Below are 19,723 nucleotides of genomic sequence, written 5' to 3'. Positions count from 1 at the left end.
AATTTGATGTCTTAAATGGCATTTTCCATCTATAGGATTCAGATTAGCTTGTTCAGCCAGATGCCAGTAGTCTGTTTGTTTTAGACCTGGTAACTCTCTGGTTATGTTGTTTTATATGAGATAAAAGTATTGCTACTAGACTCCTTACAAAGTTGTACTTTATCTACTGTAAGCCCTTTTCGCTCTGCAAATCACAAAATCTGGGAATCTAGTTTAATAAAGGATTAAATTGCATTGAATGGATCAACATTCATAGAGATGGTGAAGATAACTGGGAAATTATAGATCAAGCCTTTTACAACAGGCAAAACATTGTAAATATCCCTGGAAAAGCCAATATTCAATGCAGCTTATAGAACAGTGGTGGCGAACCTATGGCACGGGTGCCAGAGGCAGCACTCAGAGCCTTCTCTGGGGCACACACACCGTCGCCCAAGTCCTAGGCCTTTAGCTGGGTTTTATAAAACGTTTTCACTTTAGGCCTCCACCGCCGTGTGCAAAAAAAAAAAAAGATTCAATCAATCAGTCAATTTCAACTTCTCGGGGAAAAAAAAGATCTTGCAAAGTTGGAACTGATTGATTGAACTTTTTAGTCCCACCCATTACCACCGCAGCAACACCCACCCAGTTGGTCACACCCACCCAATTGGCCACGCCCACCCAATTGGCCACGGTCACCCGTCACCCGACGATGCATAAGTGGCTTTTGGGTTGCAGTTTGGACACTCGGTCTCTAAAAGGGTCGCCATCACTGTTATAGAATTTAGGGCATAAAAAATAATATGCTCTTTCTTCTGATATTTCACATCTGTAGCTGAAAGAAATGGTTCCTTAAGCAGACATGTTTTTCTATGCTAACTTGAATATTTTAAAATGTGTCTGATTGTTTTTAATGTGCAGTTCATGTTTACAGCAGAAGCAGATTATATCAAAGTTACTTAATCTGGCTTTCATGGAAGAATTACTTTTTTATTGCCTGATAGTGACTAATGTATATTTTTATATGCTTAAAACTTAGCTTTTTGTTGGTGTTAAGGGCTAGAGTTCCTTTTATCTTCTGTGTTGGATTAGAACATGTGCATTTTGTGAATAAATGTGCAAATACTGTCTAGCCAGCAGTTTTTTCAGCCTTCCTCCTTAAAAATTGTGATCAGTTACAGAAAGATTATTTTATCCTGAATCAGCCTTAGTTATTTCCAAGCATGATAGAAAGGCAGTGATTGTGTTTGAATAAATGCAGTCATTTTTCTCCTCTGAAGGGCATATCGGCCACCAAGGGGTTGGGGGAATGGGGAATCCTCAACCTTTGTTGAATTGCAGAGATCACCTTCTAGTAAATTTCACCTGCCTTCCAATTCATTTAATGCACTGAACCCAAATATTCTTGAAGTCAGACATTTATTTCCTGGGAAGCAAATATCTCAACAGTAAATAAATCATGTGTGGCATTTATAGCAAAAAAAGCAAAAAAAAAAAAAAAACTCTTCAAGCTGGAAATGCTTTAAAGCAAAAAACTTACTGCATTGGCATCTGATATGGCAGTGATAAAAATAAGATGGTGATTTTGGAGGGGAGATTACCAAGCAGATTAAACCTTGGTATTTATTAGACCATTGTTCTGCAACCTGTGTGTTTTCCAAATATGTGGGATTCAGGCTGTAAAATTCCCAACCCATCAAGACCATTTCCAGGAATTATAGAAATCCAAGTCTTCCCTGTCAGGGCATCTGTCTTTTGGAACACCATCCCTGAGACCCAGATGGCCCCAACTCTAATAGCTTTCAGAAATTTTCCCCCAGGCAGTGGCCAGGATTTAAGGCTCTGGATATCTAAACAGAATGTGAGATTTGTTTCCCATTCTTCTCCTGTCAATATATTGTTTTACTGCTTTGTTTTTTGTCCATGGAAATGAATGATCTAGTAAATGGGAAGTATATGGGGAAAATCCAAATACCAAAATAAATGTGGATGTTAATGATTAGTTTTACTACTTTGAACAAAAAGTATTGCAGTAGTTGAACACTTGAAATACCAAAGGATAGTTTGAATAGATCTTCGTATATGACATCTGGGCAATATTTCCAATAATCTCTTCTGAAAATACAGGCAAGAGATAATATGTAGAACTGAAAAGAGAATTCATGCAATAGTGCAGATCAGCTATTATTATTTTTAATTTATTAATCAAAATGTCAACAATGAACTATGTGTAAATATACTTTATCATCGTCAGTTTGTTTGATAAGTATGCCCAAACTCAGATGAAGTACAAAAAAAATGCTAGCACAATGTCCAAGTAAATTAAATTGGTTTTTATTTATCCTATGAGGAAAAAAAACCCCTCTGTTTGAAATATCAGTATTTGAAATATTAACTTCAGTCAATCTTGACTCCTAGCAACTGCCTGGATAATGTCCCTGTAGTTTCTTTAGAAAGATTTTTGGAAATGGTTTGCCATTGCCTTCTTCCTACAACTGAGAGAGAATATATAGCCAAAGTCAGCCAGCTGGCTTTACAGTATCTCTAAAGTAAGACTAAAATTCACAGTCTGCTTTTTATTTTGGTTTAGTGCCTTCAACCACTGTGCTATTATATCAGACTGGCTGTCTTATATAGTGTTGAGAATAGGCTTAGTGGCGATCCTGTCTATTTTTGTCATATTATGATAAAAATATCTGAATTACTAGATTATGATATCTTCTGGAAAGCTGTAATCATATAAAGCTTTAATAGAAATCAGCATAAGGTGTATTAAAATCAATTTTCTTGAAACAAGTTGTTGTGAATATGCAAACATATCCTTAGAGAAAGTAGATCTGGCAATAACAATTGTGCACAATTATTCAGATTTTTGACCGCTTTGTTTATATATTGCTTTGATTGTTCAACCTATCCAGTGGGAAGATGGAATTCTGTTCCATTTCTGGAATTCTGGAATCCCATTGGAACTACCTAGCACTAGAGTCTCCTTGGCCAATGCTATAGAAGAAGATTCAGTTTTCTCTCATGGTGTTTTTACCAAGGAAGGGTCTTTTCAGCCTTCTTGCATCTTAAAAGAATCCAAGAATTTCCAATAATTATTTTGTTGTTAATTTGATAAAATTAGAAAGCTATAATGAAATACCAACTGCTGTGTTACAAGAGCAAATCCTATTTGTAGAATAAATATTCGACCATTTTGTGTCTCTTTGCCTACCCTATGAAATAAACTGCCCAATCTCTTTTTGGTCAGGAGGGCTGGTTTCCCTCTGTCCCTTATTTGTCAGTGATCAAGTCTGCTATCCTGTTGCTTTTCTCTGGTTGAATGAAAACTAGCAAATATCTGGCATGGACACTGATGAAAATGGATTATTTTTGTCTGGAAAGGTCTAGGAAGCTTGGAATTATTCAGCAGAAATACTATGCTTGAGATCAAGGGTTCCAATATTTCTAAATCTGCAATAGAAATAAGAACTGCATAAATGTAGATCAAAGGAACATATGAAGTGGTAGCAAAATATATAACAATTTACTATTCAGAATATTATGGGTATACATATTGGCTTAGTATATTTTAATTTTTTATATATTAAATTGATATTTATAGAACTACTGTCAGTGCTTGAACAAGAGCATGAGGACAGTTGAGGTTCATTATGTCTGTTCTCTGTTTACTTTTCTTCTTTATAAAAATACATTTATATTTCTATTCCATATTTACAGTAATTGATTTGTTGCAAAGTAGGAAAAAATCTCACTAAATCTTTGAAAATTCTGAATAGCTATGTAGAAATCACATTTTTGGAATCAGCGTTATTTGAATTTTTTAATACCTGAGCTCCAGTGGTTTTCTTTTTCTTTCTTTTTTTTTCACAGCCATAAAATGTTAAAAAGGACACATTTAGAGTTCTCTTTTGTTTAGGTATCTTCAACACATGCTGGAGCGACACAGAGTAAGATATATATATAGAGAGAGGCCAGTCCTGAAATTTTGGAAAACCCAGATTGAAATTTACTTAAATTATGCTTTTATGTAAATTGCTTAAATAAGTGGAGATATAAATATTATATACAATATATGTGTATATATATATATATATATATTATTATTTTCCTCCAGGAAATGATTTGTTCCTAGTGGCAGTTCATGAACTGGGACATGCCCTTGGATTGGAGCATTCAAACGATCCGACTGCCATTATGGCTCCATTTTACCAGTATATGGAAACTGACAATTTCAAACTACCTAATGATGATTTGCAGGGAATCCAAAAGATATACGGTATGCTCTTTAAAAAAATATGCATAATGTGAGAAAGGATTATTTCTGCTGTATACAGTGAGATATCTTTGCATACATGGTCAGTGTCATGGAAAGCTGTCAATCAGTCTGTAGACTGACATGCTTATAGCTCCTTGTGTTCTATCTATTCCTGCAGTTTTCATGCCAATTGTTCAGAAACTAGTTGCCATTACTTTAAGACTAGTCTGTTTAGTTCAATCTTGTCTAATACTAGGATTTTTATGATACTTTCTCATTCAAGTAATTAACTAGGTCAAATCCTGTACAAGATAAAGTGAACGTGCAAAAAAAAAGTTTGTTTATTAAGCTCCAGTGGGTTCTTCATTTCAATAAAACTGATACCGTCTAATTCAAAGGGCGAAATGACATGGCCTCACTCTTGTGCCTCAGATTGATTGCCTTTTGGTCTGTTACTGCAGATCTAATCCTATAAAAGAATGCTGTGGGAATCCTTCTCCTGCAGCACTGGCCAGAGGGTTTTCAAATTGGGCAGCTTTGGCAAATGTTATGGAACTGCCCACAGTGACTACTGAAGATGGCCCACTTGGAGGCCCCTTAGCATTATGCCTTAGGTCTTCTAAACCTGATATGTTCGCCAAGTGCTAGAGACAACTCTATCCTTTGAATTAGACGGTATCAGTTTTATTGAAATGAAGAACCCACTGGAGCTTAATAAACAAACTTTTTTTTTTTTGCATGTTCACTTTATCTTGTACAGGATTTGACCTAGTTAATTACTTGAATGAGAAAGTATCATAAAAATCCTGAAAACTTCTCCAAACTGGTCACTGCTGATGTTCCCAGCAAGGTAGTTTCAATATGCCCAGCTTTGAAACATTTCAGCCAGCATTGGAGAAGGTTGTGATAAAAACCTTTTCCCAGAACTCTGTCCTCAGATGGGCTAAGGCCACTCCATTGCTTTGTTGAAGAATTATACTGAATCATCTCTTCACTTCTGCAAAGTACTATATATCACAAGGCTTCCACAGAATAGATTACTTTGTTGAAGAGAATGTCAATTGCTTTATACAATCGAAACTTGAAATAAGGAAGAATTTCATTACTGTGGAGCTATTAAAGAGTGGAACAACTTGCCTCTTTTGAGTTGTGGGTGCTCCATTCTAAGAGGCTTTTAAGTTGGATAGCCATCTATTTGGAATGGTGTGAGAATTTGTGCTTAGAATATTTCTCATTCATTGCTGGCTGGGGAACTCTGGGAATTGAAATCCACACAGCTTAAAGTTTCCAAGGTTGAGAAACACTAGCCTAGATGTTCAATATCCCTTCCAAACCTATGATTCTGTGTTTATCATGGGTTTATTGGTTATGTCCATTTCTCAAAAAATCTTCTCATTTTGTGTTGTGCAAATTAAATAGTTTTGCTGTTGTTACTGCTTTCTCTGGCATTATGCTACCATTCATTTTGCATTTCTTTAGTCCATTCATTTTGGGAATACTGGAGACAGAATCCCCTCCCTTTATTGGTTCAATATCTATTAATTTGCTACTGAACTTTCTTATTCCCTCCAGTATTTTCATTTCAACGTTTCTTGTCATCTTGTATCTCCTTCTAAACATCGATTTACTAAAATATGTTTGAATTGTTTCTATTCCTTCACCTTGTTTAATGGTGGAAATGCCAGATCAGCATTTTTATTGAAAAGCAGTATTTTGTTCCAAGAAATTGCCATTGAACAAGAGCATAAGGACAATTGATGATTCTATTTCTCCCATGTAGGGTTTGTGGAGTGTTTCCCATGAACTCATTAGTTGGTTTTCTAGACGGAAAACAGTCTAGACAAGCATTTTTCCTTGATACTAAATACCAGTTTCTAGCAACTGTAAGCTAAATTTTGAAGATTCTGTGGATCTTGGGAATTGGACGTGACTTTGCTAAACAAATTTTATGTGTGCATATTTTCATTTGAATTCCAAATTTTTAAATTGAATGTTGCTTACCACAAGATAATTCCTTTAATGACATGACAATGATAAAATCCAAAGTTGGCTGTCACTTTCTATTTAGAGTTTAAAGGTTGCATTTCTCAATAACTATAATTGTATTATGCAAAACTGAAATAACAACAACAACAACAACAATAATAATAGTTGGAATGAACCTTGGAGGTCTTCTAGTCCAACCCCCTGTTCAGGCAGGAAACCCTATACTATTTCAGACAAATGGTTGTCCAATCCCTTCTTAAAAACTTCTAGTTTTGGAGCATTCTCAACTTCTGGAGGCAAGTTGTTCCACTGAATAATTGTTCTAACTGCCAGAAAGTTTCTCCTTAGTTCTAGGTTGCTTCTTTTCTTGATTAATTTCCATCCATTGCTTCTTGTCCTGCCTTCAGGTGCTTTGGAGAATAGCTTGACTCCCTCTTCTTTGTGGCAACCACACAAAGAATGTCTTTAAAAGACTACATGCATACATATATATATCTTGTACACAAGCAGTGAACCTTACAGGTGCCACCAAATATTATTGACTATTATCTACATTTAGAATATCAAATATTAAGGAAACACAGCCTTTATTTGACATCATGCTATTTTTTTCTGATTTGCATGTGATACGAAGAGAGAGTCGAAAAGGAGCTTTGTTAGATCTGTCAAAGAAACTGTTCATCTACCTTTCTGTTTTTAATATGGATAGTCAAATATCACTAAAAAGGCCACATAAGAAGCAAGGAAAAGAATAAAGTTTGACCCTATGAAACTAATTTGTTATTTTCAGATAATCTACCTCTAGCGTATCTTATAAGGAAGCATATTTTTAGCAATTATTCTGACAAAAAGCACCCTAAATCATTTAAACTATTGATAATTATAATCTTAAGATAATGTGACAGCAGTATGCATGTTTAATTCATTGGCTAAAAAATAGAGATGTGCAGCTATTTGAATAAGAATCACCTTTTCTAATTTGGATCTGAACAGTTGCATTTTCCTATTAAAGAGAAAATGTTTTATTTATCTTGAATATAACAAAATTGTTGCAAGATACTGCTTGTTTAGATGCACATCTTCTGTTCTTACTAGCTCTTCTATTTGATATTTTAATTTGTAGGTCAACCTGAAATCCATTCTAATGAACTAATGCACTTTTAAAAACATTTTTAAAAAATTAATTTATAGATATGGTATAACAACATATATTTGCCCATCACTTTCATTTTTTGTATGGTTTTTTAAAATTCTACTCTAGTACTATTTTTTTTATATTTATCTGCCCCAGATGTATCTTTCTTCATTGAAGACAGTAGAAGTCATAAAGATAATTTAGTTTCTCTTAATAGAGTAATATAGAATAGCCATAGCTCAGCAATTTATAACCAATCAAAAAAAGTAGGAGTAGTGGTTAAAGTATTAGGTTAGAAATTAGAAAACTATGTTTTGGTGGTTTGTTGTAGTGGTTAAAGCATTAGGTTAGAAATTAGAAAACTATGAGTTCTGGCCCCACCTTTTGCATAAATCCAACTGGATGGCTTTGGGCAGTCACTTTCTCTCAGCCCTAGAAGGAGGGAATGGCAAACCACTTCTGAAAAACCTTTCCAAGAAAACTTCAGGGACTTGTCCAGGCAGTCTCTAAAAATTTGACATGATTGAATGGGGGGAAAAAAGTAGAATACATTTTAACAGGCATAGAGTAACCTGAGAAGAATTATGCAAACTTAATTAAATGGAATTAACTAATTAAATGGAATTAACTAATTAGTCCAAATTAGTTAAATTTCCATAATCTAGCCTTAATTTGAATAATAATTAATTCAAATCTGTCATTTCTGGTCGGGTGCATTTTTTTTAACCATAGTACATTAAAACATCTCTCTGTAACAAAGGAATCTGGACAGTTGGTTTGAAAAAGGAAGAAACCTTGGGAAGGCTATATGACTCCACCTTAACAAACTATTGAATATAATTATTTAAATTTTAAGCACAGATTAATGCTTAGTATAGTCTTCTTAGTTATTTGGTAATTACTAAGTAAATACCAAAAAAAAAAAAGAGAACACAGTTAACCTTCAAAATTGTGAAGATTCAAAATAATTTAAAAAATAATTGTTTTCTAGTATTTTATTTTTGTAATAAAAATTATCTTAAAAAAGAAACAAAAAATACAAAAAGTAGTATACAAACTAAAAAGGAAAAGAAAAGAAATTCTTATATAGCATTTTATATTTATCAATAGCCACTAGTTTACCAATGAATTCACTACTATAATATGAACAGTACAAGCTATCACAATACTGCAAGAGATCACTCTGCAGTTACCATCTTACTTCTCCCTTGTATTTGTAAAAGAGGTAGGTCACACATTTTCTTGACAATAATATAACTTTTGTATTTGTAAAAGAGATAGGTCACACATTTGACAATAATATAACTTTTCCATTTCTTAATATAGTGCTTTTTGCCATCCTCCAAAACAACTCAGTGTTGAGTTCTCTGACCATTTAACTTGCTAATAAAACATTATGTCATCACGTTCTTATGGTGTTTTATAAAATCAGTATTATCTTGGTTCATAAAATCCAATATTGTGCAGCTTCTGTATATTAATCTTATGAAAGTTTTCTTTCTCATTTAAAGGTCCACCTGACAGAATCCCACCACCAACAAGACCCTTGCCGACAGTACCTCCACATCGTTCTGTCCCTCCAGCTGATCCTAGGAAGAATGACAGGGCTAAAGCTCCCCGGCCGCCCACAGGGGATAAGCCCTCCTACCCTGGTGTCAAACCCAATATCTGTGATGGAAATTTCAATACTCTAGCCATCCTCCGCCATGAAATGTTTGTTTTCAAGGTAGGTGGCCATTCTTTTTTTTTTTTTAATTACTAGACCATGAGAATGCATCTTTGCTTTTTCAAAAACTAGCTCTCATTCAGCCTGATTGTGCTTCTTAGCTTTCTTGCTCTTTTCAAGTTCAAGAAAGTCATCTGAATGGCTTACATGTTTAACAGAGAAAAGGCTGGAATGTTCTATTTTGGGGAATGAATTAATGTCAGCAGAAAGTTGCAATGCTTCAAAAATGTAATGGTAAGTAAATACTGAATGTTATGGAGAGATAAAAAAAGGCATAATTCAAGTCATGAATAGAAGCTAATAGGGATGATTTGGTTGGGAATTTAGCCATTTCCACTCTCATTGCTATTATTGTGTTTTCTGTATAAGGACCCTGTAATTTAACTTTATAATTAGATCAGACACTTTATAAAAGATACTTGTCATTGTGTTATGGTTGCCTTGATACATTCTGAGTAAAACCAGTGTTAAAAGAAATGTTTTGCAGGTGTTTGAAAGCTTTTTGTTATTGATATTTTTGAGTTGGTTCAATTTTTGTTTGTTTGAACATGTGTCCATATGGCACTTATCCTGATAACGAGAAAGCCTTTTTATTTTGATTTTAAATAGACTTTAATGTTCAAAGACAACAAACCAAAGAAAATCCATTGACTGGACCACAATAATGATCTGGAACATTTTCTTGAATGGTTTCCAAAATGCAACATGGCCTTAATTTTAAATGAATTTTATGAGATATTTTGGTACAAGCTTTCAAAATTAAACAGAGGATATTAAGTGAAATTATATTATCTTCCAAACACATATTCTTATTTCATATTTTCTTGAACTAGCTGTGTTTTTTTTTAAAAATGTGAATATTTAAATAAATATGCTTCTAGGGTACACAGAATCTTTTAACTTTTCTTAGGAAATGTATTTATAGAAACAACATTTAAGGATTAATAGGATAATTCTTCTATTGGTTGTCTAGTTTTCTACATAATTTATTTGTATGCTATCCTTATACCTACTTTGGACTAAGCTCTGATGCATAGAATGTGATTGATTCAATATGAGGTGTTTCTGTGACTTCATATTTAAATTACATTTCCTATAGAAAAGACAATGTATACAAGGGACTTGCATGTAAATTACATCTAAAATACAGTGAACAGATTGATAAATGGCAGAATTTTATTGACATTCATGGGGACTCTCAGCATGCAAACAAATGATAAGTTGGATCAACTTGTAAGCAACAAATTATACTGACATTTCTTCAATGTAATATATTTCTGTTGGGCTTTGTGATCCTTCCCCATGCCAATACAATCTCAAAAACAGCCCTCATTCCCCAGAGGCCCTACAGAGGCCCCAGGGCAGGCATGTCAAACTGCCGGCTCGTGGGCCGGATGCATCAAGCTGAAATCACACCCCTCCCATTGCCAGCAATGGGGAAAAGTCACAATACATTGTGCAATGTCACGTGACATTGCAAGTTTGACATACCTGCCCTGGGGCAACTACCCACAGTAGCAGGAAGATCTGCCTGAAGACAGAGAGTGCTAAGAATCACCAGGTTAAATCCGGTTGTCTTTGGATTTTGGACATAGGAATAGTCAATATTCAAACAATTTAAAGGATGCTCAGCTAGAAGAACTACTGATTGAACTCAACAGTATGCATTAGGATATCATTGGATTACATTAAATTCAATGAAAAGGTGAAAAATTAGTTGAACTTGAAAGGACTGGGCATTTATTTTAAACTAACGGTATCAAAGATGGACAATATGATGGAGTTGGCTTTCTCATCAACCAAAGACTGAAAGACTCTGTAGTAAAATTTGAAAGTATATCAGACAGAGTAGCCCAATGCATCATTCAATTGAACAAACAATACAAACTTCAAATCATCCAAGCTTATGCACCAACAATAAACTATAGTGATCATGAGGTCGAAAAGTTTTACCATGATGTGGCCTGCCTTCAATACAAAGAAAAATGCTGATACAATATACTAATGGGTGACTTTAATGCAAGAATAGGAAGAACAATATCTGGACAAAAGGCTACTGGCCTGTATGGAAATGGTGAATGAGATAATAGAGGCGACTGACTAGATTTTGCTGAAGGACAGGAACTTTATATCATGATCTCATTTTACAAGAAAAAAATGGACATGGAAGAGTATACAAGGAAAATTGACTATATCATGGCAAATTATAAAACCCTATTCTTCAATTGTAGTGTCATCATTCATTTTAACATTGGAAGTGACCATAGAATGGTACGAGCTAAAGTGAAGATGGACTGTCAAAAAGAGCATATGAAACTGATAAACATTTCACACACACAAAAAAAAAAAATTAGCAGCAGCAGCCAGAACTACAACTATCATCTCTCAACTTTAAAGAGACACCAAGTAATATCATCCCATGAGTGTCCTTTCTGATGATGCTCTGATCTTCTACCTTTAAGCTTTGTGTGTGTTGTCTTATCAGATAATTCAGTCTAAACTACCATCTTAAGTCTGGTGATGCCAGGAAATAAATTAATACAGGGAATTGTGGGAAATTAGAACTGATCAATAGAGGAGAGGACTCATGAGCAACAATAAAATTACCCAGTTGATTCTGCCAATGTAGAACTTCAGACTTTTCAGATAAGAAATATAAATTGATCATGAAAGACTTGCAACTTTAACACAGAAATACCTGAATCTGGTCCAATGAAAATTGTCCAGGAGACCAAGCAACTTGGCATTTAATAAATTGAAATAACTGAACATTGTTTAACGATATTACTTAGTAAAATGTATAACTTTCCCTAATAACAACACAAGCAGCTTCTAGGTAATTGATTCATGGTTACTTCATTTCATTTCACAGAAGAGTGTCTTTTATGTATTCTTCTTCAGATAGAACTACCAGCTTTTGAATAAAGCCTTTGTAATATTATGATTTTATTTTTAATACCCTGTGGCCATCCATCTTTGTGAATGAAATGAAAGGTTAAGAATATCATTTTCTAACATGACATTAAGTAGGATATTAAAATTCTCAGCCATTTGTTATGTCATTGATCTCATAAACAATAGAATATGCTCTAATTTGTTTTACACTGTTAAATTATTTACTACATCACTAAAATAAATTTTATTTCCAACCTAAAATTGTGGTTTTAGTTGGAAAGATCAACCATAATTTTTCAGTTGATACAGACAGTAATCGTTCATCTAATCTTAGAAAAACTCTATGCATATCTACTTAAATAAACCATACTGAATTTTGGTGGAAATTATTTCTAGGGAACTGAGACAAAAATGACAGATTGCATTGTGTGTAGTGAAATATAGGCTTGTTTTCTGATGCTTTATTTATAATGCTATCCCTCTTCAGAAACAAAAGCATTCAAAAATAATATGCAGTAAATAAAATTATTTTTCAAACTTTTTCAGATAGTTTGTCAACTGAATATTAAAATGGTATGTACAGCATTTTGGACTCAGAAGCAAAAAGAGATTTCAGAGCATGCAGAGATGTGAACATACCACTTTCCTACAACTCCTTAAAACAGTCATGTCTTTCACTGCTATCATATGATCTCAGCAGTAAACATGTTTGATTTTAGGTAGTATTTTTCAAACTTGGTAACTTTAAGATGCGTGGACTTTAACTCCCAGATTTTACTAGCCAGCATGTTAGAGGTTGAATTCTGGGATGAAGAGGTAAAGAAAGTAATGCTGCAAACAGATGAAATAATTTAATGTTAATGAATATAGCTGATTTTTACCAGCTTTTTAGTAACTTAGTAACTTCACTGAAATGGAATCTGATATCAAATCTCTGCTGAAAAATGGAAAGTGCTTGACATTGGAGAAGTAGGAGTGTCAACAGCATTTTATTGTAACATCTAACATACATTTTAAAAACTTTTTCTCATAATTTCTGAAAGATTGTTAATATATTAATCCAGTAGGATAGGATTCTGTTGATCAAAGTTGGCCAGGAAACAGACAACACAGGGATTATAGGACTATTGGCTTTTGAAAGAATTTTGTAAGCTGAAGAGTGTCCTGTTCTCACCTGTTATATCAAACAGAATTTATTTATTTATTTATGAGACTTATATACCGCTTTAAGTGCAAGAACTCTCTAAGCGGTTACACCAGTAAGCAATGTATATATATATTTACATTGCCCCCAACAATCTGGGTCCTCATTTTACCTACCTCGGAAGGATGGAAGGCTGAGTCAACCTTGAGCCGGTGAGATTTGAACCGCTGACCTGCTGAACACAGTCAGCTAAAATAGATTAAGTTGTTATTTATTTTAGCTTACCTGCTCTTTTATTCCTTTATCAGTTATCTCCTTGCTCTAGATCAGTGTTTCTTTGAAAGATCATATGTACATCAGTGTTCTGGCTGGACTATTTTCGGTGTGAAAGTCCACATCTCTTAAAGTTGTTAAGGTTGAGATAGATTGTAGGTGACTTCTGTTATATGATCTTTCAGTAGTAGCCTGAAACATATCTGCAAATACAAGGAGGAATCTAATAGTGAAGGTTAGAAAGTAGAAAAGGAGATCAAAGCTATACTAGAAAGCATATATTTCATGTAAAACAAGAAGTAAACAATGCAGGAATAAGCATTAGTATAGCACAATAATTGAAATATGATAGCTTGTATGTAGAATAGTACAAATTTCTTAGCCCAAAATGTAGGAGATACAATGAAGGCTGTATTTATTGTATATGAAATGAAGAAGTGTTTCTTTATTTATTTCCTCAGTTTGGGGCATTCTCCAGTTTTTATGTTATTTAGGAGAATCTGTTTTCCTTGTATTGCTAGTAGGAAACCAGGAAAGTCCATGCTTGATCTTGTCCCTTCCTCCACGTATTGGAATCTGGTTTATATAGGCTCCTTATGCAGTTTAGAGCATAAAGCATAAAGAGTATTGTCAAAGAGTAGAAAATAAACAAACCAAATTTGTGTGTGTGTGTGTGTGTGTGTGTGTGTGTGTCTTTGAACAGTTAGTTTTGATCCACCTGGGTTGGTGGTGGTGGAGGGAAGTGAACATCTTATTTTAATCCTAGGTAAAGATTCTGATTTCAAGCAAGATCCAAGTAATTATAATTTTATTACATTTTCCCATTTCCCAACAACATTTTAAAAATGTAAAAGTAATCATAATGCTGCTTTATTTACTCTATTTTAAATAATATTGGAAAAAAAATACGTTGCTGAAGATATCTATGTGGGAACTTAAACTTGAAGAATATGCAATAGTGACAAAATTAACACCGTATAGTCAAAACAGAAGTTTTAATATATTTCGATAGATCTACATGGGAATGCCCTTGAAAAGACCACCAGGAAATTTTATCTTGTCCAGAATGCAGCAGCATATGGCAATGGGGGGGGCAGGGCAGGGGGGGCTAGCTTTGTCCCTGTAACATCTCTGTTGCATAAGATGCACAAATTCCAGTTCCTTTCTGAGTGCAAATTCAAGGTGCTGGTTATCACCTTTAAAGCCCTTGATTGCACAGGGCCAGCTTATCTGCAGGACCATTTTTCCATAAGAACATCTACCTGTCCTACCAGTCAGATAGGATGGGCACACATCTTGGCTGTTATAAGACACTATATTACTTGATGCCAGGTTTTTCTTGATTTTGTTTTTGATCTGTTTAGTTTTACAGCTTTATTATGTTTTTTATGATGCTTTTACTTTTGACTGGGAGTCATCCAGAGGTGGTTATAAGTTGGGTGGCTATATAAATGTTTTAAATAAATAACCAAACTTAAGCAAAAATGCATACTATATACTATACAGTAAGGCAAATGATTAAGAAGAAAAAAAAAGAGATTGAGAAGAGGCAACAAACTGATGAGAAAATGGAAAGCAATGTCTGGACAAGTGCATCAACTACAGGCAAGCAAATGAGAACACAAGCAAATGGGACCACAGCCATTTTGGCTTGATTCCTTCCTGGAGCTCAGCTTAATAGCAACATTGCTTAAGAGCTACAATAAAGTTGCCTAATGGATAAATATTAGTCATCTTCAAATAACTCTTCATTCAAGTTCTACCAGTATATATCCATATCTATTGAAGATCAAAGATTTGCTAACATTTTATTTTTGATAGCTCTACATTCCAAAGATATATGGATCAAATGCAAATCTCACAACACAAATCTGTTCCACAAACTGATTAAAATTATCCATTTGGCAGGAGAATCAAGAAAGCATAATTGACAGAAATAATTACAAAAAATCTCAGCAAGGAATAATTTTAAATTACACTGAGACATCTCTCCATTTTTATCACAAACAAGTGTTACCTTGTAGTATTAACAATACATACCAAAGGGAATAATTGCAAGAACACTTCAAGCACAAGGCTTAATTAAAATTTCTTTTTGTTACAAAATGATAGCTTTTCAACTAATTTAGGTAGACATTTTGAGAAACATTTGCAAGTGCTTCTGGAAACACTGTAATTTGTGTAAATAGCAATAATATTTAAGAAATTGTTGTTTTGCTTTCTTAGTGACTATGTTAGACATAACAAATTACTTATTAGAAAAATTGTAGCATATCTAAAAGGTGACCAAAGTAGACCTACAGTTCAGGAAAAGTCACCCATTCCAACTCATTATTCCAAGAGTTTTTTCATTGTCACTATCAGTAGAGTAGCTATTAGCAGGAATCTTTGCTTGTTGTTCTTGTAATATGAGATCCGAACTGAATATGCTAGCTATGATGTAGAAGGACTTTTATCTTTACTCCATGCACAGATTCTGTAATTCCAGTTCATTCTTTCACATGGTATAAGGAACAGGTCTTTCCTGGCCAGCCCCTCAATTATAAAATGTCTTGGACTAGTCATGGGTTATTGCAGGATGATTCAAAAGTTGTTTGTGTGCCCATAACATTTGTTCCCTTGTTAAGTGGCTTGACTCAGCCACAAGGGGAATCACAGTCTTTAGGTTTGAGACAAATATTCTCTTCAAAATATTCTAGATAAAACTGTGGGTTCATAGTTGACACTGGATTGGGGAGAAGACTCTGAGGAAGTAGCATTTTAGGGAAAATCTTTACATTGTAGATATTTTTTTTATTTTGTTTTGCTGCTTTAAATATTAGTGATGGTAACAGAACTTCCTTTGTGAGTGGCATTGCTGCATAGTCTTTCTGGGGAAATCGTGTTGGTTGCTTCCCTGACCTTGCTGGTCTTTTATAAGTCCTAAAGACCTAGTTTTGTGCCCAAACCTAGAGTCCTGGTCTATGTAGGGATCCATTTCTTGTGCTAGTGATTATAGGCTATGATAGTTATCAGCTGCTCTGTATTTTAACGTATGTATTGTTGTAATTATTTTTATTTTATTCTATGGTAATTTTGTTTGCCACAGAATCACTTGTTTAGATGGGCAGGTCTATAAATTGAATTAAGGAATTGTCAGCTACTGATTTCAAGGTGATAACAAAAACACTACCAGATTGAATGCCAGTAGTCTAAGCCACCACATGGAAGACAGCTGCCAGAAGAATTATAATCATGCCATTGGTAGCATATTTTTTTAATACTGAATTTAGCCCTGCAATGAAGATTGTTGATAGTCTGATGGAAACACCCCACAACAAAATGAAGACACGTTTCCTTCCCTTTTCTTTACTGTTTTAGAGTTTAAACTATTTCTTTTGGCACCAGAAAATTAAAAGAAAGTGCACATCACACTGAATGAATAAAAAAATTTAATATAGTTAAAATAAAAAATTTAATATAGTTAAATATTAGACAGATATGCCCATTTGATCATCAGCCAGCAAGACTATAATTCTGGGAATTGTAAACTAGCTTGGACTGCTTTATACCTACCAGCCTTCCCAGATAGACCGGATAAGATACCTGGCCAGAAGAGCTAATTCTAGTTTATTGTAAATCTACATTAGCAGAATCTTGCAAGCAGGGAAGTACAAAATTTCCACCTTCTCCTTCATAGCCTGAGAACATAGGAGATGGATGTCCATTCTTAGCACCTTTCTCTACTCATTAAACCATTGCAAACTATGACTTCTCTCATCTGTCTGTTCCCAAGGCAGCGTCTCTTACACCATCTACCAAGGTCATTCCCACATATTATTACAACACTTTTCAAAATCCCTGTATGAACCACATATACTATCAGATTCGTCCCCTCTTTTCCTTCCCAGGTGAATTTCAAAAGGCAGATGTCAGTCCTGAAGGTGGACCAGACTAAGAAATGTTGTGTCCCGAATATTTAATTTTTTTGTATCCTGAATGAGTACCTTGAAGCCCTTGGCTGACTTTCATGCTTGATTTCAGAATTCCTCTGCAACTAATCAGTTTGGAGTCCTTGTAATAAATATATCTGTGCCTTTCTTAACAATTTGCTGCTTGGGAGAAAGGAAAGTTTCAAACTGTATCTATTTGTTCCAGTCCTTTCAATCATTAACACTTTCCCCTGAATGTTTAGCCCTCAGATAATGTGGCCTTCAAAGAAAAGAAGAAACATTGCCAGGCTAGATCTTGCTCATTTTTATGTCTGGGTGTTTCCATTCTCTTATGGTTTCCCCAGCCCTCAAATTAAATTAAAACAAAAGTTTTGGTGCTTAATACAGTAGAACTAATTCTGTTTCATTTGCTTCTGCTTTACTATAAAATTTTAGAAGGTGTTATTTTTTGGGGTGTGATGTGTGATGTTATCCTCTTTTTGTGGGCTTGGATGAAGGCAAGCAAATTACACAATGGCCTTTGGCCACCATTATTCTTTTTTTAGCTTTGCTTGTTTTGTTGCATTTGGAAATATTGAAGCTTCAGACAGTGTCTTTATAGGGAGTTGCCTCCAATCGCCTAGGAACATTTATCTATTCCAGCTTAATTTATATATGAATAATATATATGAACATGTATACATTTGTGAAATGGTAATTGTAGGAGGTTTCAGCAGCAAAGATATTATCCATACTTGTTAATGAATTATATTGAGTCATATCTAGATCTCTTTAAAAAGGCAAGCAAACAAAACATATTAGAACACCTAAATAGAGCTTCTATACAATTTATCCCCAATTATAGTTGGTTGTATGGGATACGACATAGAAATTAAAGATAGAAACCATTGGCTAATTTAGAAATGTCATAATGTGAATTAATGCAAGCTAGCTATGTTTCTGTACATTCTTGAAAAGAAGAATTGAACATGTGAGGATTTATTTCTGAATAGGCTTGGTTAACATCCAAGTTCATTAGAACTCCATCAGAAATCCCCATTGAACACAGTGGAACTTCTATCAAATAAAAATCAGTAGACCTTAAATATTCAGACCTTTTTAAAGCATGAAAAATACTTTGCATTGATCAGCTGATACACAAGGATGCATTTCCTGGAATCTGTAGGAATTTGATTCCAATAAGATGTCAACAGTAAATTAAATTCATAATACTGTGTCATTTATAATGATCTCTCAGGTTTTTTTCCCAAGATATATATTTGTCCAGTTTTATTATATGTAAAAAACAATTTAATCTACAGAATTGGCAAATGCTTTCAATTCAGCATTGCAAAATTAATATGAAATTTGGCATTTTTGTAAATCAGTGTATTTTAAAAGACACTTGCTACATTTTCACTTTATAAAAATATAGATATGGGCTGAATCTAAAATCAGAGTAGACCAGTAAAACATAAATAAATTGGACTCTTTTGGATTTTATTTATTTCAGTATTATATTATTTTAATTTTATCTTTATGTACTTTTATGTACCTAATGTAATGGTATTTCCTGAGTATTTGTGTATATATGTATTTGTGCATGTGTTGTTATGTAAGATTGGCAGAAATAATGCGGAATAACATAGCACTTAGTAACCAGCAAAAAAATTAAACTTCTACTGGATTTCCAATTATTTTGTCATTTTCCATCCCAAGTGATTGTGTTTAGATTATACATCATTTATAATTTATGCTTAGTTGTAAATGTTTGATCAGGACAGCTATTCTCTCCCTTCACCCTGTCCCACTCCACCTTACTTTTCTCAGCATATTTTTTCCAATGACATTGGCTTATTTAAAACTTATTTGTCCAAAATTACTGGTTCATTTAAGACATATCTTATCATTTGCTCCTGTTCCCTTCACTCTGCCAACTAACGAAATTAGTAGAAAATATCACTGTGTGATATTTTATGTTTGTTTGCTCTGGTTAGTTAGGGTGAAAGTGCACGTGTGCAATATTATAAAATTTTTACAAGCCAACAAATGGAAAATCTGCTAATGAGCATGTTCATAAACCCTAACTACATTTGTTCTATTTTATATGTCACCCAGTGAGATTTAAGACAAAAAAACAGATTTAAATTGCTACATGAGAAAAGGGCAGATGTACTGAATATTCAGGGAGAATAAAGTAAATATATAAAATGATAACTTTATAGAATAAATTATACTAGCCAGATTTAAATGTTTGATTTCCCCCCACATTTTAAGTTAACCATTGCACAAGTGAACAAATATGTTAAGTTATGCACACAGTGAGATATAAAAATACTCCAAATTCCAAAACATGCTAATTTTAAGACATTCTGTCACAGATATCCAGCTTAGTGTCATCTAAATATTTCAT

The 19,723-nt window shown here is 33.9% G+C and overlaps 1 protein-coding gene across 3 annotated transcripts in view; it reads left to right on the top strand.

Moving 5' to 3' along the window:
- Positions 1-19,723, top strand: part of MMP16 (matrix metallopeptidase 16) — a 169,706-nt gene that overhangs the window by 108,980 nt on the left and 41,003 nt on the right. For all 3 annotated transcript variants that reach the window (XM_039355192.1, XM_039355194.1, XM_039355195.1), the window contains 2 exons: positions 4,100-4,261; positions 8,873-9,087. In XM_039355192.1, the coding sequence (XP_039211126.1) occupies positions 4,100-4,261; positions 8,873-9,087 (377 nt within the window). The remainder of the gene's footprint in view (positions 1-4,099; positions 4,262-8,872; positions 9,088-19,723) is intronic.

Source organism: Crotalus tigris, unplaced genomic scaffold (genome assembly GCF_016545835.1).
Source record: "Crotalus tigris isolate CLP2741 ecotype Arizona unplaced genomic scaffold, ASM1654583v1 scf7180000018628.517256, whole genome shotgun sequence".
Lineage (NCBI taxonomy): Eukaryota > Metazoa > Chordata > Lepidosauria > Squamata > Viperidae > Crotalus > Crotalus tigris.
Note: the sequence above shows the minus strand (reverse complement) of the source record. Positions and strands in the feature narration are given on the sequence as shown.